Source organism: Sapajus apella, unplaced genomic scaffold (genome assembly GCF_009761245.1).
Source record: "Sapajus apella isolate SASKATOON/1434 unplaced genomic scaffold, GSC_monkey_1.0 scaffold129, whole genome shotgun sequence".
Classification (NCBI taxonomy): Eukaryota; Metazoa; Chordata; class Mammalia; order Primates; family Cebidae; genus Sapajus; species Sapajus apella.
This window is the reverse complement of record NW_022437069.1, coordinates 1804832-1830820: the sequence shown is the minus strand read 5'-3', so window position 1 is coordinate 1830820 and position 25989 is coordinate 1804832. Positions and strand designations below refer to the sequence as shown.

At 46.5% G+C, this 25989-nt stretch overlaps 1 protein-coding gene across 10 annotated transcripts in view; it reads right to left on the bottom strand.

Moving 5' to 3' along the window:
• Window positions 1-25989, bottom strand: part of NTRK3 (neurotrophic receptor tyrosine kinase 3) — a 382156-nt gene that overhangs the window by 80230 nt on the left and 275937 nt on the right. For 2 of the 10 annotated variants that reach the window (XM_032262480.1, XM_032262479.1), the window contains 2 exons: window positions 25186-25320; window positions 21422-23523 (listed from right to left, as the gene is read on the bottom strand). The exons of 7 other annotated variants lie outside the window; for them this stretch is intronic. In XM_032262480.1, the coding sequence (XP_032118371.1) occupies window positions 23405-23523; window positions 25186-25320 (254 nt within the window). In that variant the 3' untranslated portion in view covers window positions 21422-23404. Of the gene's footprint in view, window positions 1-21421; window positions 23524-25185; window positions 25321-25989 lie in introns of those variants that run through there. One more of the 10 variants, XM_032262481.1, reaches the window with a different exon arrangement.

The following is a 25989-nucleotide window of genomic DNA, read 5'->3' as shown; positions in this document are numbered from 1 at the left end:
TTTGAATACACTGTAATAAGCACCCTGGTGGGGCAAGGAGAGGACCCTTGGGGTACCTGGAAGGTGCACATATCTAGATCTGGAAGGGTTGGGGTAGACTACCTACGCTCCCTGAGCCTCCATATCTTTGTGTATAAATGTGAGAATATATGGAAAAATGACTTCCATGCAACAGTCAGATGGAAAGTGTTCTAGTGTTTCAATTTCCCACGATAGCAATACAAATGCCCAAATAACATACTGCAAGTTACTTACAAACTATGCTGCTCTGTTTTTTTGTTGTTGGTGGTGGTGGTCGGTTTTTGTTTGTTTTTGAGATGAAGTCTTGCTTTGTTGCCCAGGTCAGAGTGCAATGGCCTGCAACCTCTGCCTCCTGGGTTCAAGCAGTTCTCCCCACCTCAGCCTCCTGAGTAGCTGGGACTACAGGAGCCCACCACCACGCCTGGCTAATTTTTGTATTTTTTAGTAGAGATGGGGTTTCGCCATGTTGGCCAGGCTGGTCTTGAACTCCTGCCCTCAAGTGATCTGCTCGCCTCGGCCTCCCAAAGTGCTGGGATTACAGGTATGAGCCACGCTGCTCTGTTTTATAGGGCAGAGGTGGGTATCATTTAGGGAAAAACTGTCCTAGAAAGCCCGCCTTGTTCTGGTCACCATTTGTCCATTCTCAGGGCCAAGACATCTCTGCACCGGGGGTGGAGCAGTGCGCTGTTCCGCCTCCTTACCCAACCCTCGCAGCTCCAGCCAACCCCACTCAACATGACCCATGGAGCCAGACTGTCTGGGGTCAAATCCAGCCTACACCAATCATTTCACTCTGAGATCTTAGGAAAGTTACCTGACATTTCTGGTCCTCAGTTTCCTTAGCTGTAAAATGGTATGATAATTCTAGAGCCTGCCTCATAGAGCTGTTTTGCGTACAAATGTGTTAGCACGTATAAAACACTTGGAAAAAAATACCTGTTAGGTGAGCATCAAGTCTCAGTTACCATCACCACTGCAATTATCTCCATGTAATTTTCACCAGGAAGTTCAGGATGATGATGCCTACCGTCTCACAGCAGGAGCAACGGCATGCTATATCCCTACGCGACGTTGTGTGGCATCATTAAGAGACTGGGCTAGGCCAGGAGAGGTGGTCCATGCCTGCAAGCCCAGCACTTTGGGAGGCCGAGGCGGGTGGATCATGACGTCAGGAGTTTAAGACCAGCCTGGCCAAGATGGTGAAACCCCATCTCCACTAAAAATACAAAAAGAATTAGCCAGGCGTGGTGGTATGTGCCTGTAATCCCACCTACTCGGGAGGCTGAGGCAGAGAATTGCTTCAACCTGGGATGTGGAGGTTGCAGTGAGCCAAGGTCACACCATTGCACTCCAGCCTGGGCAACAGAATGAGATTCCGTCTCAAAAAAAAAAAAAAAGAGAGAGAGAGAGAGATTGGGCTAGACTCCAACCCAGGGTCCACTGCCCTGGCTGTGTAACCTCTCTGAGCGTCAATCTCCTCGTCTGCAAAAAGATTTCCTATAGCACAGTGTTGTGCAGGATTGAATAAGATCCTGTATATTATTAGGACTGATTAGGGTCAGCAACGTCCACAGGGGAAAATAGAGTGCTTGTACACAGAGGAAACCAGTGTTGTGTACTATGAATACAACCACAGTCACCGCTGTAAGGCGGGGTGACAGACTTCACAGGAGTGAGAAATAAGTCTTTTCACTGCTGCCTCTGCCTCTCAGAGACTATGAAGGAAGACCGAATCATTTCAAGCTTCTACGTGTTCTTTGTGCTGCTAGAAGTTAGACCTGAAGTCGATGGCCCATTGCTTAGCAGAGCACATTAATTAATCTGTGTAAATTTAAAAGTAGGCTCAGCCTGGAAAAGGAAAGAACTAAATTGCTCTGGACCTTAGAGAGCGGTGGCTGAATTTCCCCGAGGAGCAATGTATGGAGGGAACTCGGGTGACTTGGGAGAGAAAAGGGAACTTACAAGTTTGGGGGTGGCCTGTTGGGGGGCTGGCTGGAGGACTTTTAGAACAGAAATGTCTAAGATGTTTTATATGGGAGTTTGTGTTGGTTCATCATAAACTTCCCACATAACACCAAAATTACAGCAAAAGCCCCTCCACACACAATTCCACATATGAGTGATTTCAGGGGCATAAAATACTGCATTAAAAGGCGTGTTTCACATACAGGATGAAGATTCAGAAGAGCACTGGCATACACAGGATGCCTAGTCTGTCTGTATTGACCCGCTTCAATAAAAGCAAGAACTCTGAAGATTTCAGGAGAAGGGTAAGATCACTTCAGCCTGTCTCAACTCAGCATCCTTAGGGTAGAAGGCGTATTCAGGGTGGAGCTCCAAAGATTTCATTTGAAGGGGGCTCAGACATCATCTGGCTTGTGAAATCATCATCGTTGTCCAAGCCGCTTTTTGGCATCTCCGTTTGGGTATCTACTGGTCTTTCACATGTAACACGGCCAGAAAAGAACTCTTGTTCTTCCCCTCGACTCTGACTTTTCCCAGCGTCCGTGTGTGGTGAGCAGCATTCCCATTCACTCAGCTGCTCAAGCCCCTAACCCAGGAGGTTTCCTTGAGGACTCTTTTCTGCAGTGCCCCCAAGCCCATCAGTAAATCCCGTCAACTCTGTACCCAAACAATTCTCACATCAGTCCACATCTGCAGTAGACTCTCTGCCCCCTACCCTGATGGCACCATCCTGTCTCAAGTCATGAGGCTCTCTCACCTGGGCAGGGGTCTCCCAAACTAAGCTTCCATTCTTCTTCCACCCCTCTCTTCAATCCCTCACCCCAACTCTGAGTCACGGTCAGCTAACCCGAGTCATCTTTAAAAAACTGTAAAGCAGGAATGTTGATGTTCCTCTCCTCCTTCAAACCCAAGTTTAGAATAAGAGCCCAGTGCACTCTATCACTGCTTATGGAAATTGATTCTGCCCAGCCCTCTGAGCACACCTTCAGCCCCTTCTGAACCTACTCTCCACTCCACCCTGTGCCCTTCCTTCTCTTCTTAAAACATTCTAAGCTCAGGGTCACCTTAGAGCCATGACAGAAGCCACTACCTGTCTGTGAACGCTCACTCTCCAACCACTCAATGGAAAGAAGTCACTTCTGCCCAGGACACGGTTTCAATTCTCATGCCTTGCACTGCCCCCATCGGATGATTATCTTCTGAACTCATCTGTTTGTCATCTGGTCCCCTAGTGGACCTGAGCTCTGGCGCCTTGTGTCCCCATCAGTGCTGTACCCAGCACTTCCGCCACCACCTGGTGGACAGTGGTCCTCAACAGACATTCGTCAAATAGAGGAGCGGCTGCCTGTCTGGGCTTTATTGTCATTACTCCACAGGCTCCTGTGGCTCTCTGCAAACATCAAGTGACAGCTGGAGATGCAGTACCAACTGAGACGGCTGCAGCTAAGCAGATCCGAATTCTGAAACCAAGGCAGACGTGCCACTTCTTAAATCAGGGCAGTGCCCAACAGGACATCAATCACAGCTCTGAGTTCACATTGAGCTTAAGACAACAGCCTTCTAAACACAGATTCTACCAGCAAACACATAAACGTTTAAAGTTATTGAAAATCAGAAGCTCGGGTGTCCATCTTCACGGAGCATCCCAGCTGCTCCTCAACTTGAGGCCCTATTCTCAAGCTGGAGCTGAACCACAGCATTAACTCATTAAAGCATTGACACCAACGAAACAGGGCCATTGAATCATTGGAAAGCCCTCAAATACATTGCAGTTTCGTGGGCTCCGTGACTCTCTTCATAGTAATGGCTAAGAGGGAACCAGGCATGGACGCTCCGTCAGTCTCTGGGACACAGTCCCAAGACCTCCTTGCATGGGGCCAGCATATGTCGGCATGACCACCAAGCTGGATTCTTGGACATGTGGGAAACTGGAGATGAAGGACGTTGCCTGCTGCCTTTCCATAGCTGCATCCTACTAAAAAAAGTGAGGAGCAGACCCCAAATTTAGCTATTACACCAGCCAAAATTAAGTGTATAGAGTGGTTTAGTTCAGCCAAAACTCCTAATAGTGGAAACAGGCAGGGCTCTGCCTCCTTCATAAATGAGTATCTGTTCATCCGTACCTTGTTTGGGCTCCCTCCTTGAACAAGACTGATCCAGGACCTCCTGTCAAAGGAACCACAGCAAAATCCTCCCAGTATAAATGGACTCACTCTCAGAGGAGCTAAGGAAATAGGAAGAAATTCTCTTATTTCCCTCGCTCTTCAATTCTACTTACCTCATCTTTATTTTTCCTCATCTTAGATGAATTAATAGTTCTCTTTTTTCCCAAGGTTATAAAGCTTCCACTCAAGCTTTTATCTCATTTTTTTGCATCTACTTTTTGGATGTGGACCCATCTAGTACTCATCTCTCCTCAATACTGTAAACCCCTCTTGCCCACTGACGTCTCACCTACAGAATAAAGTTTCCCCCCATCCTTCTTATTTGAGGCGGAATATGACTCTATCACACACGCTGAAGTGGCACCATCTCGGCTCATCGCAAACTCTGCCTCTCAGGTTCAAGGGATTCTCCTGCCTCAGCCTCCCTAGTAGCTGGGATCACAGGAGTGTGCCACCACACCTGGCTAATTTTTGTATTTTTGTAGAGATGGTGATTTGCCTTGTTGTCCAGGCTGGTCTGAACTGGCCTCAAAGGATCTGCCCTCCTCAGCCTCCCAAAGTGCTGGGATTTCAGGTGTAAGCCACTGTGCCTGGCCTCCCCCATCCTGATCAAACTATTCCCTTGGCCCCGCCTCCCCTAGAAATTACTCCCTTGTCTGCCTTCACCCCCAGACTCATTGACGGGTAGTCTAAGCAGCATGCCATGTCATTCTTCATTGAGAAATGAGGCTCCCCAATCATTTCTCAAGCCTCATTTCACTTTCGCTTCTATCACTTCATCCCACGGACTTTACCTGTTACAAAGTCACAGCGATCTCTCATGCCCAGGCCCAACTGATTTTTCCTAGTCCTCATTCAACACAAGTGAAGTTCAAATCCTTTGCAGTCTGACTAAAGCCTACCTGGACTCTCTAATCATTAGCAACCTTGCACCTGATGAGATGGGGTAATCGCTTATCTCGACAGACATAGGTATGATCAGCATTCTGAAATTCTGGGAAGCTCAGGGCATACAGGTACTTATTGTAATATGGCATACGACTTCATCGTGCATGGCCATCTCCCTCTGAAGCAGGGACCAGGTTTGAGTCCTCCTTGTAGCCCTGATGCATAGCCTACGCTTGGCATTAAGTTTAGAGACTCTCATTAAACTGCTGTCATGAAAAGAAGAACATATACCACTGACCCATAAAAAACTCAAGCTACCTATATGAGTAGATTTCCAAAGAATCTGGAACACTCCTTCTAGAGAGATTTGTTTTAAAGGAACATTTAATGCCTTAGCTAAAAACTTTTTATATGAACAAATATTTTTGAGCACCCACTTTGCTGGGCACTGTAGCATTAGCAGGTTTGCAGATAGACTGGCATACCAGCTCTAGCAGGAGCTGGGGTGAGAGAGGGCAAAGTTATGCAGGCAGGAAGTCAGTCAGGTCTGAAGTGGGCTGCAGTGGCAGGGCCAATTCCTGAGGGTGCAGTCTGCCCCCTAAAAGTTCCTGCTTTCTGAGCTGCAGCATGGCCTGCCCAGGGCGTGCCCAGATGGGCTAAGCAATGAATGGACACTGTTGCGTTGTTGAGAGCACCAGGCTTCCCTTTGGCCTGGCCATTAGTGGTTAACTTCTGCTTCAATCTACCTACAACTGCTTCTTCCCAACCCCAGTGCAAGAAGAGACATGAGCATGTGCTCAGACTTCTTTCCCATGCTTTAGTTCCTTGATTCCAACTACCCTTGCTTCCAGGAGGATGCCAGAGAGCCTCACATGGGGGGCCACACATGCCTGAGTGGGCTTCCAGAGCTGGCATCCACTGTCCCTTTCTCAGCCTGGCAGATAGGAAGGGCCAGCACCCAGAGATCTTGGAAGGCACATGGCATCTTGGCAGCCACCTCCAACAGATGACCAACGAACAGCTTGCTTGGGCTATAGGAAATGACACAAACCTAATTGCACTCGCTGGTTTCAACTGCAATGCTCCTCCCCAACCCAGCTTTTTCCTCCCTTCCCTGTTGCCATCAGATCTTGATCCCTGATATCACCCCTTTATGCTCCTCTGTGCCCCAGCATATGTTTGGGCTCCTTCTGCCTCATCTGCTCTGCTGTCTAAAGACCTTTCCATCCCCCAGGACTTCATCTTCGGCAGACAAGAGCCTAGGAGCTCAGAAGAGGAGAGGGAGAGGATATGTTTCTCCTGCCTGGCCATCTTTGGTCCCATCCATGCTCACCCTCAGAAAGACACCAAGAACCCGGTTTATTTGAAAAAGAGGAGGAGAGGTGTTGGAACCACAGCACGGGCTTTGCTGTCACCACTCAGGGCTGCTAGAGAGAAAGCATGGCTATCACTTGGCCTCAAAAGCTGCAGATATAAATGATCTCACCATCAGTCTCTTCACCCCTTCATCTTTCCTGTTGCTATTTTCGTGAATTCCTTCCAGCTTGTTGACTTCTCTCCCGTCTGTGTCCCTCCCCTGCCTGGAGCCCAGATCAGTGGCTTGGCTGGAAACGCCTCTCTCTGAATCGTCTGTGGCATTTTACATCCAGCTTCAATCTCTACTGCCATGCCCCACCTGATGTTTTTCCAGGAGGCCACCTGCTTAAAGGCCAGAACAAGAGGTCAGGATACATGGGTACTGCCTCCCAACCCTCACTCTGACCTCGAGAAAGTCACGGTGTCACGCTTGGTCAGCCCTCTGTAGGACATACGAGATTAGAGGCTTCATTCAGAATCCCATTAACATTTCTGGATTGTGCAGCTCAGAATCCCCAGCCCTAAAATGTGGTAAGGCTCTGGCCAGAAGAGCCCTTTGGAGAGCAACATTATGTGAATGTTGGCAACACTCTGAAGTCACCTGAGAAAAGGTAATTACCCCTGCATTCAATGATGTTGCATCCTGGGGTCTGAAGCAATAATATTTCAGAAGGAGATAGCTTTCCATAGTCAGCTCTCTGTTACAAGATAGCTGTCTGCTAGGAGAATCCACTGGATACCTGCTTGGGGGAACTCTAAATATCCAGAGGTAGCAATGTACTGACAGACACACCACCTCTGATGACAGCTGCCACTGAGCCATCTCCCTTGTTCAGCTTAACCACCAAAAGTACCTAAATACCCATGCTGTTTTTAGGTAAATGGAAAAATAATGGAAAAATAAATCAATCCAAGTTTTCAAACAGAGGGTACTAATCAAATAAATCTGGTCTGTCCACACAATGGAGCATGATACAGCCATGAAAAGTCATGCCATGTTTATTAAGGCTGTGGGGAACCTCGTTCTCATATACGGACAGGCCTCCACTTAGAATGGTTCAACTTGGGACTTTTCAACTTTGCGATGGTGTAAAATTATTCTGCTTTTCGTTTTCAGTACGATATTCAGTAAATTACATGAGATATTCAGTACTTCACTGATTATAAAGTAAGCTTTGTGTTAGATTATTTTGCCCACCTGTAGGCTATGTTCTGAGCACATTTAAGGCAGGCTAGTCTGAGATCTGATGGTAAGTTAAGTGTATTAAGTACATTTTCAACTTGTCATATTTTCAACTTCATGGGTATATTGGGAAACAAACCCAAGGTATTACTCTAGGGGTACACATTGGTAAAACCCCATATGGTCAATACATGCAAAACAGATATAACAAATAGCTTATGGGGATCATAAGATTCCATGTTAATATTACATTTAGGTTCAACCATATTCATTTAGTTTCAATATATTTAGGATCAATCCATTGCCGTTATTTATAAGAGCAAACTATAGTGAAGAATAAATTTGAATATATCAATACGAGGGGATAGTATGGATCTCTAAAACAACAATGAGGCAGTTCTCTAAGAGTTCCAAGTGACTGGGGTGGGGACAGGATTATCTTTAAAAGTGCACAATAGTATGTATGATATAGCTGCCATTGTATAAAATAGAGAAAAAATAAGTACATGGCAGGGCATGGTGGCTCAAGCCTGTAATCCCAGCACTTTGGGAGGCCGAGGTGGGCAGATCACGAGGTCAAGAGATCGAGACCATCCTAGCCAACATCGTGAAACCCTGTCTCTACCAAAAGTACAAAAATTAGCTGGGCATGGTGGCGTGTGCCTGTAGTCCCAGCTACTCGGGAGGCTGAGGCAGGAGAATTGCTTGAACCTGGGAGGCAGAGGTTGCAGTGAGCCAAGATTGTGCCACTGCACTCTAGCCTGGTGCCTGGTGACACAGTGAGACTCTGTCTCAAAAAAAAAAAAAAAAAAAGCACATATCTTTATATTTGTTGGTATATAATTTGCTTAGATATAATTCATAAGGACACTCAGTAACAGAAATTAGTTGTGTGGTAATGGTAGAGGTGCTGGGAACAACTGCAGATAAGGAACAGCTGAAAGCAGGGTAGTGCTCCCATTTTATAGACAGATAAATCTATCTATAGCAGTAATTTGAGATAAATAATGATAATACTTCAATAAAGTTTACATATATTATGTGTTTTATATATTATATATTTATTATATGTTATGTATACGTATCATTGAGTTCATATATGCAAACTTTATTTTACATATTATATGTATTTATGTATATATAAACTTTATTGAGGCATTATTTTACATACCATAAAATTCACCTATTTTAATGTGGAACTCGACAACGATTAGGAAATCTACTGAATGGCGTAATCATCAGGATAAATCGATTGCAGAACATTCATCACCCCAAGAAGGGCCGTGGGTCCATTTATAGTGAATCCCTGCTTCCAACCCCAGCCTGAGGCAGCCGCTAATCTAATTTCTGTCTCTCCAGATTTGCCTCTTCTTGACATTGCCTACAAATGGCATCATAGAAAATGGGATGTTTTGTGTCCAGCTACTTAGCATGTTTCTTTGAGATTCATCCACGTTGTGGCAAGTATCAGTGCTTCCTTCCTTTTGATTGCTCAGTAGCAATCCATTGTGCGGTTACACCACATTTTCTCTTTCCATTTACCAGTGGATAAACATTGTGTTTTTCTACTTCTTGACTGTTATAAAAAATGCTGCTATGAACATTTCTGTGCACGTTTATGTGTGTGTGTGTGTGTGTGTGTGTGTGTGTGTGTGTATTTTTTAACCATGTGGTAAATATATCACTTATACAAATTTTTTTAACGTTGCGCAAGATCAGTTAAATTGCAAATGCAATCTTCTTTAAAAAAAGAGGTAGCAAAGTAATGTGTATGTGCATGTGCACACAGAATGATTTGATTCTGACAAATAAATGAGTACATAAAAAAGATGAGAAGGCAGAAAGCTAAAATGTTAACAGTGTTATCTCTGGGTGATGGGATGGTGGATAATTTATATGTTTGTGTGCTTTTCTGTATTTCACTGAATTTTCTACTGTGAATATAAATTACTTTTGTAATCAGAAAAAAAGCACAATGTTATTAAAAGTGTAAAAAAAAATCCTTCCTACTCAATTTCTCCAGGGTCTTTACCTTTCTGTGACCAACAGATATCCTCACAGTAGTGTACAAATGGGGAGCAAGGAAGGGGCAGCCCCTCTCTTTCCGTTATGATGCTGGTCACGGCATCCAGAAAGCTGCAGATCCCCAGTAAATACCAGTCAATTGTGGAGACCTCGAGATTGGTCTCTATGGCAACTGGGTGGGACTGTAAGAGCATTGCCCCAATGTGGAGATGGTCCAGCAGGAAGAATCTCCACAATTATGTACTTCTAGCAGCCAGAGGTCACCAAACGACTGTGGTGTTTAGTTACCAGGCAATGGGGTCAGGATTTCCAAGACTTGAATACAGCTCTCTAAACAATGGAAACTAACTTAAAGTCTTAACTGACCGTTTTAATTATGCCATTCCTTGAACTGCCATTTTTATCTAATCATCTGCAGATCAATGTTATGATGCAGTATTTTTAAGAACTCCATTTAGGCCGGGCAAGGTGGCTCATACCTACAATCCCAGCACTTTGGGAGGCTGAGGTGGACGAATCACTTGAGGTCAGGAGCTCGAGACCAGCCTGGCCAACATGGTGAGACCCTGTCTCTACTATAAATACAAATATTTGCCAGGCGTGGTGGCAGACACCTGTAATCCCAGCTATTCAGAGACTGAGGCACGAGAATCACTTAAGCCATGGAGGTAGAGGTTGCAGTGAACCAAGATTGCACCACTATACTCCAGCCTGGGCAATAAAGCAAGGCTCCGTCTCAAAAAAAAGACCAAAAAAGAACTCCGTTTAGGAAGTTGGTGCTAGGTGTCTTTCCTCTGTTTACCTCTCCCATAATTTCATCATACTGCTTCATAATGACTCACTTATCCATACCAGGCCTATTCCTTACATTTGAAGTACCTGGAACAAGGGAATAATTAGAAGCCCACATTTCATATGTCTAAAGATTCGGAAGTTATAAATCAAGCTAACACACTATAAATAAGGTATGTCCTATCCTCCTGCCCTGTGAAATTGATTGTCAGGATGGCCTGAAGGGCCAGGTCTGACTTCCGGTGTCTCTGGTTCCTTGGAACTGTGAGTGGAGACACATGGTGCTAGGGAGTTGGCCCCAGCCTGTTCCCTTCTCTTCCACCTCCGTCCTGCGTCCCACAGTGAAAGGGGTCCCACGTACGTATGTGTGCACACTAAGCCTACAACTCCATCTTCCTCTAACCGCCCCCCGCATACTCTCGATGTTCCCACTGCCCCCATACAGTAATCCTCTGGCCAACTTTTGGGCTTAGCAGTGCACACACCTGCAGTGCAGCCCACCCTTAGAACAGACCGATGAAGAAACCTGCACATGTCCCGGAGGAAAGCTGAGAGCTGTTTGGGTAAGGAATTCTGGTTTAGGAAATAAAACATTGTTCAGAAGGAAGGTGGGGTGCGGGCTCCATGTGGTCCCTTCCTATGGCCCTAGGACTCTTGGTAGCTGAAGGAGGGCCTTAAAAAGTGAGGAGGTCCCTCTTACTCAAGACTAATGCTGGTCTGTAGTCTCATTACACTGGGAGTTCTCAACCTTGACACTGTTAGCATTTGGGGCTGGATAATTCTTTGTTGTGGGGGGCTGTCAGAAGCAGCCATCCTCAGTTGTCACAACCAAAAATGTCTCTACACATGTCCTCTGGGGGACAGGATCACCCCCAATGGAAAGCCACTGCACAGGACAATAAAGCTCTTGAAGGCAGGAAACACAACTGACTCACTTAGTAGCAGAGTGTGTGGCACAGAGTGGACGCCCCAGATACGTTTGAAGAATGAGTCAATGAAGCAACATTTGCTCATGATCTCAGAGGTATTCCTTGAAAGACCCTATTCTGGTGGCATTGTGAAATAATCCCACAGAAGAGCAGTTCTCGCTCCCTGGGGTATAAATGATGAACAGGAAGAGGCACGAACACTGTCACCCACGTAGGACCTCATGATGAGACAGGTCCCTCTGCTGGGTGGTGTGCTGGGTGCTACACGGAGTTAACCTAAGGAAGCTCCCTAGACATTAAAGCGTTTCATAATCCAATCTTCCTATACCAAAGCTGCCCAGCTTAGGAGAAAGAGGAAGAAGGTGCCAGGGTATCTAAGCTTAAGTAGGGTCCTGGCTGGAGCACTGCCAGCCCCACATGTTCCTTAAACAAGTCCAAATGTGATGCACAGTGAGAGCTACAGTACACATGAAGGGATGCCCAACCAGCAAGGTGCTACTTACGAATTCTCTCATCCCCTTCCATTCATACCTCCTGCTCTCAATAACGGGATTTTGTAAATCTTGTTCGTGCTGAGTCTCTTCAATCAGCCAATAATGTTTACTGTTACATCAAGCCCATGTTCTTCTCCAGAGCAAGCAAACAGCCCCCACTCTGTTTTCTTATAATAGGTGAAGTCCTTCTTATATATTTTCCACATTCCCAGCAACTGAACATGCAGGGTTGTATCCACTTTCCCTTAAGTGAACACCCATGGGGCAGTCAGTGATGTTTGAATCCGGAAATGGAATTCTGACAGACTCCTACACCTGGATCAAAGTCCATGACTGGCAGATTTCCCTGGCTCCAAGGGGACCTAGGTTTGATTTCAGAATCTGCTTGTGCCTGTTTTCCCTAGAGCAGCAGTTCTCAAAATGGTCCAAAGGTCCCTGGTGGGCTCAAGACCCTTTCAGGAGATTCATGTGTCAAAACTATTTTCCTACCAATAGTAAGATAGCGTATGCCTTTTTTCACTCTCGTGTCTCACAGGTATTATTCATGAAGGTGTCCAGTGGTTTCCAGACATGTGATGGTGTCATCATCACGACACCTAAATGGGATGTATGTGTATGCTTGAGCATCTAAGTTATACTCAGTTTTAATTTTAAATACAGGGAATATGATGGACATAACCTACGGAAAGAAATATTTGGAATTTCTATGACTTTTAAGTGTAAAGAGGTACCCAAACCAAAAACTTTGAGAACCACTGCCCTAGAGCAATGGTGCTAGTCTAACTTCCACATCATAGCAAGTAGAGAGTGGAGGAAAAACATTTCAAAGACCTTTCTGGGAGGTAGAGTAAGTTAGTGAGGGTAAAAATATGTACATTTTCAGAGTTTTATAACAGGAGTGTCACTGTGACATTTTAACAGCAAAATGTACTCTAGGTTCTTCAAGGTAGAAAAAAACAGGTTTAGGAAAGAAACAAGAGTATTGATATCTTCAACAAAAGCAATACCTCCCAAATACAGTATCACTTGTTTGGAGGTCTACTGATGATCTGATTTGCACTTGGACTAGCCTCACCTCACCACCCCCAAACTGATCAAAAGTTGGCTCCATGTGTTTGCACCTCCCAGAATGTTGTCAAGGGTATGTAAAAACAATTAGGAGAGTGACCGAGGGCGTGTTTGTACTACGTGTAGAGATGGAAGAGTGTGAGTTCTTGCCATTTTAATTTTAACTGCAATTTGGGGATTATTGGTGAATTTCAATTACCCATGCTATAGAATCATGATATAATTATCAACATAAAGTATTCATTTTATCACTGACCAAAATAAACAGAGAAAAGAACCCATTCCCCCCAGCTTTACCACCAATCCTTCAATCACTGTTTACGTAACCTTTCAACATTTTTTACTTCTTTAACCTCTCACATAATATAGATGCTATCCCCCCACTCTCTGCCAGGTACCAAGGTATTCTGAACACAATGGAGTCATCCTTCATACGCCCAGCATACTCAGAAGAGGCATAGGACAATCGTCTTCAGATTTCAGAGGGAACAAGTGAGAGATGAAATTCACCTTCTCAAATCTATATGGCCAATTGGTGCCCAGGCCCAAACTAAGATGCTTCCCGCCCATATCAGAGCAGGGGTCTCCCAAATCCCTGCCTGAAGAGGCAAACAGTTTGGAAATTCACAGGGCTGGAAAGAGTTACTGAAGGATGCGCTGGAGTCCCTTTAAGGGACAGATATAACTCCTGCTTTGTGCAAATGTCATTTCTAGAAATTGTCTCCCCCAACTCACATATCGAGGGACATGAATTTTCTTGATTAAAATGATAATAGCAATAATAATAATACTAATAAACAGCTCAAGTGGAGCTCAATACCATGTCACTTACAAAAGAATTTTACCAGTTCAAGGCTGGGGCGGCTAAATGATGGCCATAAACTACCATGCAAAGCCAGGCCACTTCTCTACAGCCTGCTTACATCTTCTGTGATATAAATAATTCAGAGTTTTCTCTTTTTCTTAAATATCACAAAACCAAGTCAGAATCTTTATGTGAAGGATTCTGCTGCGTCCCTCTCTCCCTCCTCCTCTCCCTCCCTAGCCATCCAAGGCAGCTCCCTGGAGAATGACCCTTCAAACTTTAACATTTATTCTTTGACATTTCAGACTATTTGTTAGGCAGAGCTGCCTTCTTGAGATCAAAGTCGGAAAATCTTGCCAAGAACTCCCGCTTGGCCCTGTCCAACTGTGACAGAGAGGGTCTATTAACCCCCAAGCATCTGCTTCCATCCTCATCCACAGAAATCCACTGATCCTCACCCAAAGGGGCAGCCATCTCTCTCACTCTGTTCGCCTGAAACACAACACATACAGAAAGGAGAGAAGGACCAAGAACCAAAAGACGTCCTCCACTAAGAGACAATAGTGACTCATGGGGACACGGCATTTGGGGCATCTGTCCAGGCAGGGTCTTTTACACGAGGATCAGCAAACTCTACTAGCTACTCAGAGACAAATATGGAACAAGGAAAGGTAACTTACCCCATGCCATTTTGCTAGTGGTAGAGTTGACACTGGGATCCAGGTCTTCACCGCTGTGTGCTACCACTAGAAGATGTCACCTCCACCAGCCTGGGCAGACGGCCAGGTTTAATGCTGAAGTCTCAAGCTCTTACGTGAAACGACTTACCATCTTCTTCTGAGATATCACAGTGAAGGTTTCCTGATCTTCACAAGAGTATCTATCCATCAGCAACCAGAATTTTTTTCTGACTCTATGTAGAAGGCAGAAGTGAGGGCTGAGCCTACAGCTGGGTAGAGTGCCGGGTGTGGTAGTTTCTTGAATAAGAAGGTGGGTGGTTGACGACATCTTGCTTGATTCTTCTTTAAAAGCTTCTGACCACACCATAACCCAGTGTTTTCTAACATGTGTGTGCTGAGTCCATTAAAAGGTATTAAGCGAAGAATGTTTTGTGTTTAATTAGAATCGGAAAGCGGTAGAATCAGTTTTATTTACAGCAGGGCTTCTTGGGGCCTTTCATTTCCTAACGCAAACTGTGAATCTCTAAGGGCTGGTCATACTGTGCAATGTTCTCCAACGTTCTCTGAAGGATCCTTGGCATATCATGAGAGTAAGGGGAGAGATTGCTGCAGACGATAAAAAGGGAGCACTTGAACCTTACAGCATCATTTATCTAATAACTGGAGGAAGAGGAAAAGGTTTTTCTGCAAGTTGGGGATTTCAGATTAAGGGAGAACCATATTGCAGGCACTGAAGCTCTGCCCAGAAAACTGACCAATTCATGCAGAATAACAGTTGGTCAAGTGATTGACCCAATACAATCATTAACATGGCCAAAGACACCCTCCTGAAAATGCACAGTGGGGATATTCTGGTCTTCTTAACGACTAGGTTGGCCATTTGGTATCAGAGGTACTATGCAGCAATCTCCTGTTACGGTAGCAAGAAATGCCAAATTGACAGCCATAAAGATTGAACGATTCTGAGTCATTTAAACATGAACTTAGAATTTAAATTCTCCCAAGAAGGACATTCTCGGAATATGTTCTATATTGGTGGTGCCTCCCTTGCTGCCCACTGACAGTGGGAAGGAACAGACTCAAGTTTTCCCTGGCTGGCTCTGTATCTGGCTTCCTCTGAAGCAAAAGGCCTCAGTTAAGAGCTATGGCCCCCAGATGGGGGTAATCAGAGAACGTCACGGATCCTGGCTGTGCCCTTCTGGCCAGGGCACGCTGTCAGGGACCAGCACTCATGACAGAAGTTGTTTGAGATTTACTCTCAAGTTCTCTGCCATGTGAATTTTCTTTCAGAATTAATAGCAAGGGCATCCAGAGGTTCTGATATAATTCATACGCTAGATTTAGTGAGTATCTAGCCAGTACCCTGGAATGTCCCTTCTGACTCTTCCTTGACTTTGGCAGCAAGAGGACAGAGCTTGGAGATTGCTTGTCTGACCAGTGCTGGGAAAGACTAGAAATTAGAGAGCCTTTGTAAGGTGCAAAGGTCCCTTGTGTCACAGAGGCTGGACCCTTTCAGCTTAAAACTCGAGAACCCTCCATGTCATGTTCTCCTGACATGCTTAAGACATCTCCCTAGGCCTGTGCAGCTGCTAAGAACCATGTCACAGGCTCTGTGGACACGCCCCATCCCTGGAAGAGAGCATGTGCTCCCCATAGCTCCACACCCTCTCTTTTTATGAGAAGTGCATTTGAAGGTCAGGATTTCATGACTTTGGGCCAAAATCTATGGCAAGCATTGCAGAGTCAAGAATGCCAAAATGTGATTTTTAAATGACGTTTCCAGGACCCAGACAGACTTAAGGTAATGTGAGCTTCAGAGTGAGAACATAGGTGGCCTATCAGGAGTCTGTAAAGAAGGCACCACCAGGCCATATTAGACAGCAGTGAAGTTACTTTCCACTTCACTAGGGCTAAGTCCTTGTCCTTCTCGCTGCAGAATCAACTCGAGGACAAGGGAGGGAAGGATGTGTCTTTTTCAGGGAAACAGGCCGCTTGCTCCACTGAGGCCCCTAAAGACAGAGCTAGGCTTCATTGTGCTGCCATGGTAACAGTACACAGGTGGCAGAAACCAAGGCAAAGACAGCCATGAAGACAAGTTGGTCATCACTGCAAGCCACCAAGGCCTCCAGCATTACTTACCAAAGTCAGGTTTGGTAGTGTTTTCCGAGCTGACATGATGTCCTATCCCTCAAACTTGGATGAAGGCAAAAGTCAGGGACTGCCACTCTGGAATGCGTGCCTTTGGGTGGCCTCCATCCTTGCTCTGCAAACCCTCTTCACAGCTGAGCAGGGGATTTTGACCACCCCTCCGAACTCAAATGTTACTTGACATTACTCTTAGGGCATGAAGTGAGATCTGCTCACGGGTGTTGGCTCTCAGAAAAGCCAAGCTCCATTCTTCTTGACTTATGCCACATGCCCCAATCTCCACCCATAGGTAAATCAAAGTCAAATTCATCTATCTCAGAGAGGCTCTGAGAGGCTCCTACTGGCAGAGGATCAGGAGAAAACACCATGATCCTGAGAAGGCCAGGTGTCCATCTGGTCCCATGTGGAAGGCTCGTGCATCTTGGCTTCAAAGTCCCACCAGAGCCCTGAGCTAAGATTTCTCTACCCCAGAGTACCAAGTTCCTTCCCAGATACAACCCACGCAGACCTGGGCTGGAGGCCATTGACATCAAATCTGCCCCATCAGTACCTTCTGCATCCCTGTGGGGTCTGTGCTCCTCAGAAGTCCTCCTGTCTTTCTTGTTCCCTTCTCTCAAAGCAGAGCATGCCCCAGTCAAAGGTTTGCCTCTAATATCTTCCTTGCTCCCCTCGTGTCTGTCAATCCTCACCATTCCTGGACCAGGAGCATACAGAACATTTGAGCAACGCATTCACACCCACCCAGAACTCAAGCATAATGAAGAAGGAAGATCTAGCTCTCTGAGGCACAAACACCCAGATATTTTGTGACACAAGGACAAAGTGCCCAGATGAAAGGGGACAAAAATGCGGAGGGGTGTTAGACCTTATCACCCAAGCAGAAATCTCTTCCCTCAGCAAGACTTAATTTCAAGGGAAATGGGGGTCACTCTATGGAAGTTTTATCCACTAGCAGGAGAAACGGGAACAAAAGTCCTACCCAAGAGGACCTCAGAATCCTGATGGAATTTCAGAAACACCCAAAAAAGCAGACAAGGGACTTGTCTCTTGCCAGCACGTCTCCTTCAACTCACTTTTGGGTTCAAGTAGGGTTGAAGGAGTCTTATTTAGCTCTGGAAATATATTGTCAGATCTAGGCTGAGGTTTTCTTGTGAGGTGGGAAGTACAGGGGGTGGTAACAGGATTTCTAAAGGCAAAATGCAGAACCAGAGCTATCCAAGGAATCTGGAGGCTGCAAGCAGCTTCGCCCACATCAGCCAGCATTAAAGAGTGGAAATGTGGGGGGTGGGGGAGAGCTGGGAGGGAGGAGAAGGAGTGCTCCAGGCCCTTGCTGGACAGTCCAGATGGAAGCCAGACTCCCCATTGTTCTCCACCCTCCTCCCACCTCCGCTGTCATGCTTAAGAGTTTTCCCTGGGCCCTTCCCAGGGAAGACTCTGAGCAGCCAGCATCACCCTCTCCCTCCCCTCCCATTTCTCCCTCCCTGCCACCTTCATTTTGCTCTTGCTTTCAGAGTCACGCTGGTAGCGATGTGTGAGTCTGGCCAGAGCACAGGAGTCAGTAAACCCTGAAGGAGCAAAGGCTCTGGCTCTTCGCCTAATCCACGTCTGGCTCCATGCAGAAAGCTACACAACAATGAAGTCGTCCTGCATTGATCTCCCCGCTCCTGAGCTTTCCTGCGGCATCCAACCCTCCCTTGCCGCCTCACCGTTGTATCTGAGATGCTTGATCCTTTGCTCATGCCTGGGCTTGACCTGAGGGAACCGGGACAAGCCAGGGGATATGTCACAGCCCGGTGCTGTGCTGCGGTCATACCTGTGGCTGGGGAGGTAGAGGTGAGGATGTGGCTGCTGGCAGCTTGGCTTCAGAAAGAGATTCCCACACAAAAGACAAGACAGAGGTGGCTAGAGGCCAGCTTCTTGACTTCCAAATTGAGCCTGCTTAGTGTCTGGTCTTTTTTGGGTGAGCGCTGCATGGCTGAGCTTGGACATATCAGGAGGTCTTTGAGGTGGGTTGAAGAAAGGTTAAGTGGCAGTGGGTCGTCAGACAAGGCCCTTTTTTCTACCACCTTCTGGTCTGAAGCCGCTCACCCTTACACAGACCTGGGCAGCCTCACCTGCCATCCTAAGGATCAGGTTGCTGTCATCCAACAAGTCCTCCCCAATATCAAAGAGGTCATCATTGCGTGGGAATCTCACCAACTGTAAGACAGGTGATTAATCTGAGATCTAAGCCCAACCACGCTTTCATGCACCCCAAGTTACAATAAGAGAGGAAGGGACATTGCAGATATTCTTTTCTAGTCTTTAAAATCATCCTGTTCCAGTGGTTTCAGAAGGAAGTCAGGGATGGCGTCCAGCTCTGCAGACGCCCGAAAGACTTCTCTGTCTTAGGAGTGGAGTGGGGTTGGGGGGAGCTATGATTGTGGAGCACCCCCAGGACTGTAGCCTTCCAGGAGCTGAAGATGTGCTCCTGGGGGTCAGCAGAGTGGCCAAAAGCATTCTGAGGTCAGGAAGGCCCCTTGTTAGTCTTAGGTCTGTCCATTTCAAGCTGTGTAAACCTGGGCTAGTTATTCAACCTTTCTGAGCTTCAGCTTCTTTGTGGGTAAAATGTGCCTGGTTCTGAGTCAGTGCTGCATAAGGTACATGGTATTATTATTATTAATGTCCCACAGTAAACCCATTCTTGGGAGCGTGACAGCCAGTTCCAGAACCTGGTCATGTAATGCTACTAAGAGACTCCAGCCTCTCCAGTGCATGTTCCTGGAATGTGTTACATCGAATTTCACCTTGCTCCACAAGATCTTATGGGTACAGTTGAGTTTCTCATTCTCTAAGCTTCAGAACCAGCACCTGTCAACCACCCCTCTGGAATGAAGATCCAGAGAGCACCTGGCAAGTACCACGTTCATGAACTGAGCCAGCTGTGAGCCTGTGCAGCACTAAAATGCAGGACCAAAATGTAAACTTAAGGTCTGAGAAAGCTACTGTGAAATCCTGTTGGTGAGATTCAAATGCAGGAGGTTGGGAGCTACAGGACTGGCTGGTTCCCTGAGCCACCCTAAACTGAAGCCAGTCCAAACCATCATCTTTCTGGGCTGATTTCAGCTCTCCACATCTGCCCTATGCCAGCTCTGAGCGCCCGAGTGGCACCAACACTGGGGTAAATGCCATGAGACTTCAACAACTAGCAGGAAAACGTGGAAGGCAGAAGCCTAGACTTCAGCCAGGAACTTCGGCCAGTTCCTCATTCTGCCCAGCAACTTTTCCACAGCACCCCGTGGTCTTCATAGCCTCTTCCCCTGGCAGTTCAGACCTTCCACTCTGCTAGGATCTTTTCAATCATGGCACAAGACCTTGCATCATTCTTTATAGACAAAATGGAAGCCACCAGACAAGGACTCCCTCACTTTCTTGCCCTATAGCCTCAAAAAGGCATTCTGAATCCTTTCCTCTTCTTGCCTCCTGCTGTATGGGAAGAGCACTCCCTCCATGAGGCCAGTGCTATCCCTTCCTCCCGAGCTGTGGATACTTTTCTCTCCCATATTCGCAGGGGCCATTTTCACCCATTGTCTCTTCCCCCAAACACCGACAAGCTCCAATCATCAGAACAAAACAAAGCTCAAATCCCTCCTATATTAAAAATGAAAGTTCTCCCTTGAACCAGCACATCTCCTCGTGGTCCCAAAGACAGTCCCAACCCTTTGGGCATTCCTGTTCCAACTCTTTCTCCCTGGAACCCTTGAGAAGGGAAAAATGTAGAGCTTGGTCCATCCCTCACCCAGGCCACTCTAGAGAGCAGGAACTTCCATTTATCATAAGGGACTCTCAAGCCAAACTGCACTTAAATAAAAGATAAAGTGAGGGTACATAGGAAAGCAGCAACCTAGTCTGATCAACTTCCTGTCGGACTTGAACACGAGCCCTTCTGTGTTACTTTACTTGCCTCGCCTCTGCTTCCTCAGAGACTGAGCTCCAACAAGAGTTACCGGGGCCTCGTGAAGCATCCGGCTCCACCCAGGAACCCCTTCCCAGCCCACATCCTCCATTCTTGCTCCATCTCTCCTGCATACAGAGCCTCACAGTGTCCTCCCCTCCTAAAAGGAAGAGGACAAGTTACGGGAAGCATTTCAACTCTTCTAGCTGCAGCAGCGCCAGGGTCCAAGGGTGCACAGATGTGTCAGTTCATCCAAGCATTTTACTCCTTGGCCTTTCTCTCCTGGCAGCCCACGTGGAATTTGCCATGAGAGTTTGGCTCACACGTGTGTGTGTGTGTGTGTGTGTGTGTGTGTGTGTGTATGAAAAGGGGCATGTCTCTGAGTGACAAGGGTGTTGATCTGTAAGCCCAAAGCCCCATCCTTCCTTGGACAAGGTCACTTTCCCAATATCCACAGGGAACATGTAAAACTACTCCATCCCTGGGAAAGTCCCATTGGCTTTGCTTGTGCACCAAAGATAAAGGATCCCCAACTCCACTCCCAGGCACCCTCACATATCAGCCCCTTTCTGGAGAGAAGATTTCTGTGAGCCTTGGCTGCTCAGACAATAGAACACTGCCCAGATACCAAGCAAGTGAGGGTCTCAGTGGCCCAAGCAGTGTCTGTAGAAGTCAGCTTTGAGTTTTGCTTTCACTTCTCACACTGTGTGACCCTGGGTGACCATTCAACCTCTCTGAGCCTCTAATTCTTTCTCAATAAGATGAAAAAGCACTTTTCTGTATGAGCCTAACCTATCTGGAAGACTCTCAATGAAAGCAACCAATGGAACAGATTGTGAATACCTTTGTAAACATAGAACTTCACTTAAAAACTTTTTAAAAAGAGTAACAGGAAAAAATGCTGGTAGCCTGGAACTTCTGTATTTGTAATGTTTTTGCAAAATTTCCAAATAAGAGGTCTGATTCAGTCATTTCATTAGAAAATAAAGTGTTTATTAAGAAACTATACACTGAACACTCCTATAAGTCTCTGTGGAAACACAATGCCCCATTGTCATAGCACAAGATGAGGAACATGGCAGAATAAAAGATGCGGGAATGGATGGAGCCTGGGAGGCTGGAAATGAGGTAATGATTTACAATAATTAAAAAACATCATCCTCGAGCTTACTCCTTAAAGCCACACTTGGGAGGAGGCCCTGGACCCAAAGCATCAGCAGGGCATCATGGGGAACAGCCTGACATGGAACAATGGAGAGCAGGATGAGGAGAGCTGGAGGGGGCGAGATAAACACACACCTGGAGCCCTGGAAAGAAGCTGAACTCCCAGGTGATACTCTGGAGGCCACCCCAGATACTGGGCAAGAACTTGGAAAGCCTCATGTTTTTAAACCCCATGGCGGCATCTGCAGAATCAAGCTGGGATCCTGACATGAAGAACCACCATCCATAGGACCCAAGAAGTAAAACCCTTAGGTGGGAATCTGAACTCCCAAATAAATTTGCCAAAGGCATAGACTCTATTCTCCATCTGTGAGCAACACCACCCCAAAACAATGGTGGGTTAAAACAACCACTTTTCCCCCCAGAACCCCCCAGCAGGATGCTCCCAGTTTCATGCTCTCCACCATTAGGTGGGCAGCCTATGCTGACTTCACACAATGGAGGCCCCATGGGCTGGGGAGCCAGAAGTCTACTCCACCAGCGTGTCAGCAAATACAGGGGAGTTTCAGGCCCTACAAATGTGCCTTTCCTACTGAAGAACGGAAAGTCACCCCCTTCCCTCTCCTCAGTGGATCAAGTTGAAAATGGGGTAAGCTAGCCCCCTCTTTGGGAGAGGGTGGCCATGGAGTAAGGCATGAATCAAAGCAAGCAAAGAAAACACACATATTGACCAGAGAACAGGAGGACACTTCCATTGGTGCCATGAGAGGGGCTGGAGGAGGCCAAGTTTTACTTCTCTTCCCCTTCAGTTCATCTTGACCTTGAAATGCTGATTCCATTGGGTTCCAAAAGTTCTCAGAGTCAAGAATAAGTGGAAGTAGGGGAAGAGAGCCAATCCCGGGATCATGGGCTGGCAGGAAGGGCCTTGGTCCCTGATCCCCTTGGTCCCTTGTAGTCCTATTAGGATGGCCAGTTCATGGGCAAAACCCTCCTGCAGCCAAAGCTTGTCGGAACTGCAGATCTAAGGGTCCAGGAAGAGCCTGGAGAAACTCTCCTATGCAAGGAGTTTTCTAATATCGCACTCATTGTGAGCCTTTCCAGAGAGAAGAGGAAGTAGGGGGCAAGTGTGTCCCAAAAAAGGATGATTTTTCCACCGAAAATCAAAATAAAAATGTAAAGTGATAGGTTTCCATTCTTTCCTCTGAGACCTAACTTGGTGCCAACACTTGAGCCTGGCTCCCCCTCCTCTTACCGCGCCGTCTCCGCCTCTGCTTAGGTGCTCTCTGTGACTCTTCCCCACTGGAGGCTGCAGGGCGACGAGGTCACTAAGAGGACAGCGTGGTATCCTGGGAGAGCCAGGGAGACCCCACGCTTCCAAGCAGGGAAAGCGAGGCTGGAGCATGGCTGGACTTCATCAGGCTTTCTTGTGATGGTTAGGTTGTTTTTGTAAACCAAGAGAATGGCTAGTGTGTTTAAAAGATGCTCCTGGTGCACAGGTTTTTAATTCTCTTGATTGGCTCTAAAGAAGGTGGCAGGAGCTGCCTCATAGGCCAGAAAAAAAGGAGCACAGTGATGATTGGAGGGAAGGGGCAACCCTGCCAGTGGTGGATGGGGGAAAACACCCATCTTGGTGGTGTTAAAGGGTGCCAGGGCCAGGGCACTGGTGGCTCATGCAGTTTCTACTTAGCATCCCTGGATCCAAAGAGAACAACGCCTAGAGCTTCCAACCTCTCAGAGGGCCCAGCCTACCAAGGTGACATCAAAACAAGGAGGCTTAAAAGGAGCTTTTAAAAGCCATGACGTCCTTTGCTGAAATAAACATTGACATCCTCAACATAGATGCCATGGTTAAGAGGCTTGGAATGTCCGGGAAGGCTTATTGGATTCAACATAATTTCTCTGAAACCTATAAAAAACAAAAAGAAAAAAAAAACAGAAAAAGGCAAAATAAAGTAAAAACCAAAACCCCCAAAGAAGATTGAAACTAGGAGGGGAAATAGAGAGGGAGCTTGAAGGGGAAGAACTGTCAGTGAAAGGGAAGGATAGGAGGAGGGATTAACTTAAAACCCAGCATGGTCAGAGAAACTGGAAACACTCCATTTTGCTGCAGTCTCCACTGAACCGAGGAAGGGAGGGGAGCAAAACCCTGGAGGGCTTGGCCTTGGATTGTCATGGAAGAGGAGGAGAGGTCTCATCTAAGTGGGCTTTGGTCTATAAGTGTCTTTCTGAAAGGAGGAGCCCCTGATGATGAGCTGAGGGGTGTGTGGGAGAAGGGGTATGGATGGTAGGGTCACGAAAGGGCTAAGAGACGGGAGGAGAAGGCTATGCTTCCCCAGAACTGATATTCTTTAGGGATACCAAGGGGGCATTTCTAATTCTAGGAGCTAAAATTACATAGACCACTTTTGATGACACCGGGAGGTGGGGGTGCCATACTCCCAAGTCTACAAGCTCCTTCTCATTGACCTTTTTGGCTCATGCCACAGGTCTGTGGAAGGTTTAGGGAATAATGGCTGATCTCTGAGCCTTGCCGTCTTTTGAAGTCTTACAGGGTAGGAAAATACCCTGGAGGAGTAACACTGGTGGCCCCCAGGCCACGTGCTGCCTCGATCAAGGAGGACTTCCAAGACAGCTCATTTCCTTTCTGGCCATACACCCGTGGACTGAGTTAGGATGTCCTGAAAAATGAGCGTTCCTGATAAAATCTCCAGAGATGTTGCTCAACTAACTACACATTTAAAAAGTGTCTTAAAGAGCGTGTGTGTGTTTCATGTGTATGTTTGTGTTTGCATGTGTACACATGTTTGCATGTATTTGTATGTTTACACATGTATTTGTGCATCTGTATGCATCTGCATGTGGATGTGTGTTTGCATGTGTGTTTGCATGCGTGTGAATGTATATGTGTGTGTGCGTTTGCATGTGGATGTGGATGTGTGTGCGGATATGTACACAGAGTAAGCCTGTCTTTTTATGGAGGCTATGCTCAGGAATGTAGCGGTCATAAGAGCCCTCTGGACATTGGGAACATGATGGGAAAAGCTTAAAACCAAATTTGATTGCACTGAGACTTTCCTCTCCTCCTGCCCAGGACATGTTAGGGACACAACAGGAGGTGGGGTCAGATTTGTGAAGACAGAGGAATCCTTTCTTGTCTATGATGTCATGTTTGGAGGGAGGCTCACTTTCAGGGTGAGATGTTTCTGAGACAACGTCTCTGCACTGATCCCACATAAAGGTTCTCTTGGGTCTGATGGAAAAGGGAAGGAAGGCCATTAGTCTAGGCAGCCTGCTGAGAAAGTTTGTGACAGCACTGTTTCTTTCCAAGCCATGGTCCTCTCTTGCTTCTCCCATAGCCCTTACCTGGGCCCTGTGAAGCTTCCTTCCCTGGAAGACACTCCTTTAACTTAAGGGATTTTTGTTAGTACCAAATCCCACACTGGGCACCTAGTCATACCTCAGTCCATGAAACACATGGAGGTTTGCTAAATCTTAAGGTCATAAGAACTAAAATTGGTTAGGGGAGGGGTCTTTACTTCACACAAAGATGTCAAAGGAGGTAACTCACCATGTGACCTTGGGTAAGACACTTCCCCACTCTGGACCTCAGGTTCCTCATATATATAGTGAGTTGATGGGACTAGATGATCTCTATTGTCCTTCAAGTTTAATATCCCATGATTGTCTATGTTTGAAAAGACCCCTGGCAGAAGAGGCAGACATGGGGGAATTAATGGTCAGTATTAAACCCCAAGTGCAAAAAACATGGGAAAGTATTGTTCTTAAGTGCACAATGCCAGAAACAGAAATCCAGGTGTTCTCAGCTCCTGTAGCCACACTGCTGTGCCTGTAGGGGCAGCTGGTTTATTTTATGCATAAAATACAGATCCTAAGAATCTCACACTGGCATTATAGAAATGGCACAAGTTAGAGTCAGAGAAGAAAGATTCACCATCACCTTGAACTCTGTCCTGCACGTTTCCTAACATACTTGCCCCCCATTTTCCTTCTTGGACCAGAATGCCTCAAAATTGTGCCCATCATTGCCATTCAGGGTGTCATTCCTGGGCCTGGAAAGATAGTTCTTCTGACTTAGGAGATAATCCTGGACCCAAGACCCACTTTCTGGCTCCTAATATCCCATCAAGAAATTCAGCTATTTTCAAGAGGAAAGCAACGTGACAAGGGGGGGTGATCAGATGAGAGGAGGTGTGGTGTTTGGTTCCTTAAACTCTTCCTTGTCATCGTTAGGGCATAAACCATTGGAACGACGGAAGTTGTTGGCTCATTAGAGACCTGAAGACTACAGCTCCCATAAAGAGATATCACTGTAGCTTCTGAGAGGGAAATCTCCTTCGGAGACCATGCAGCA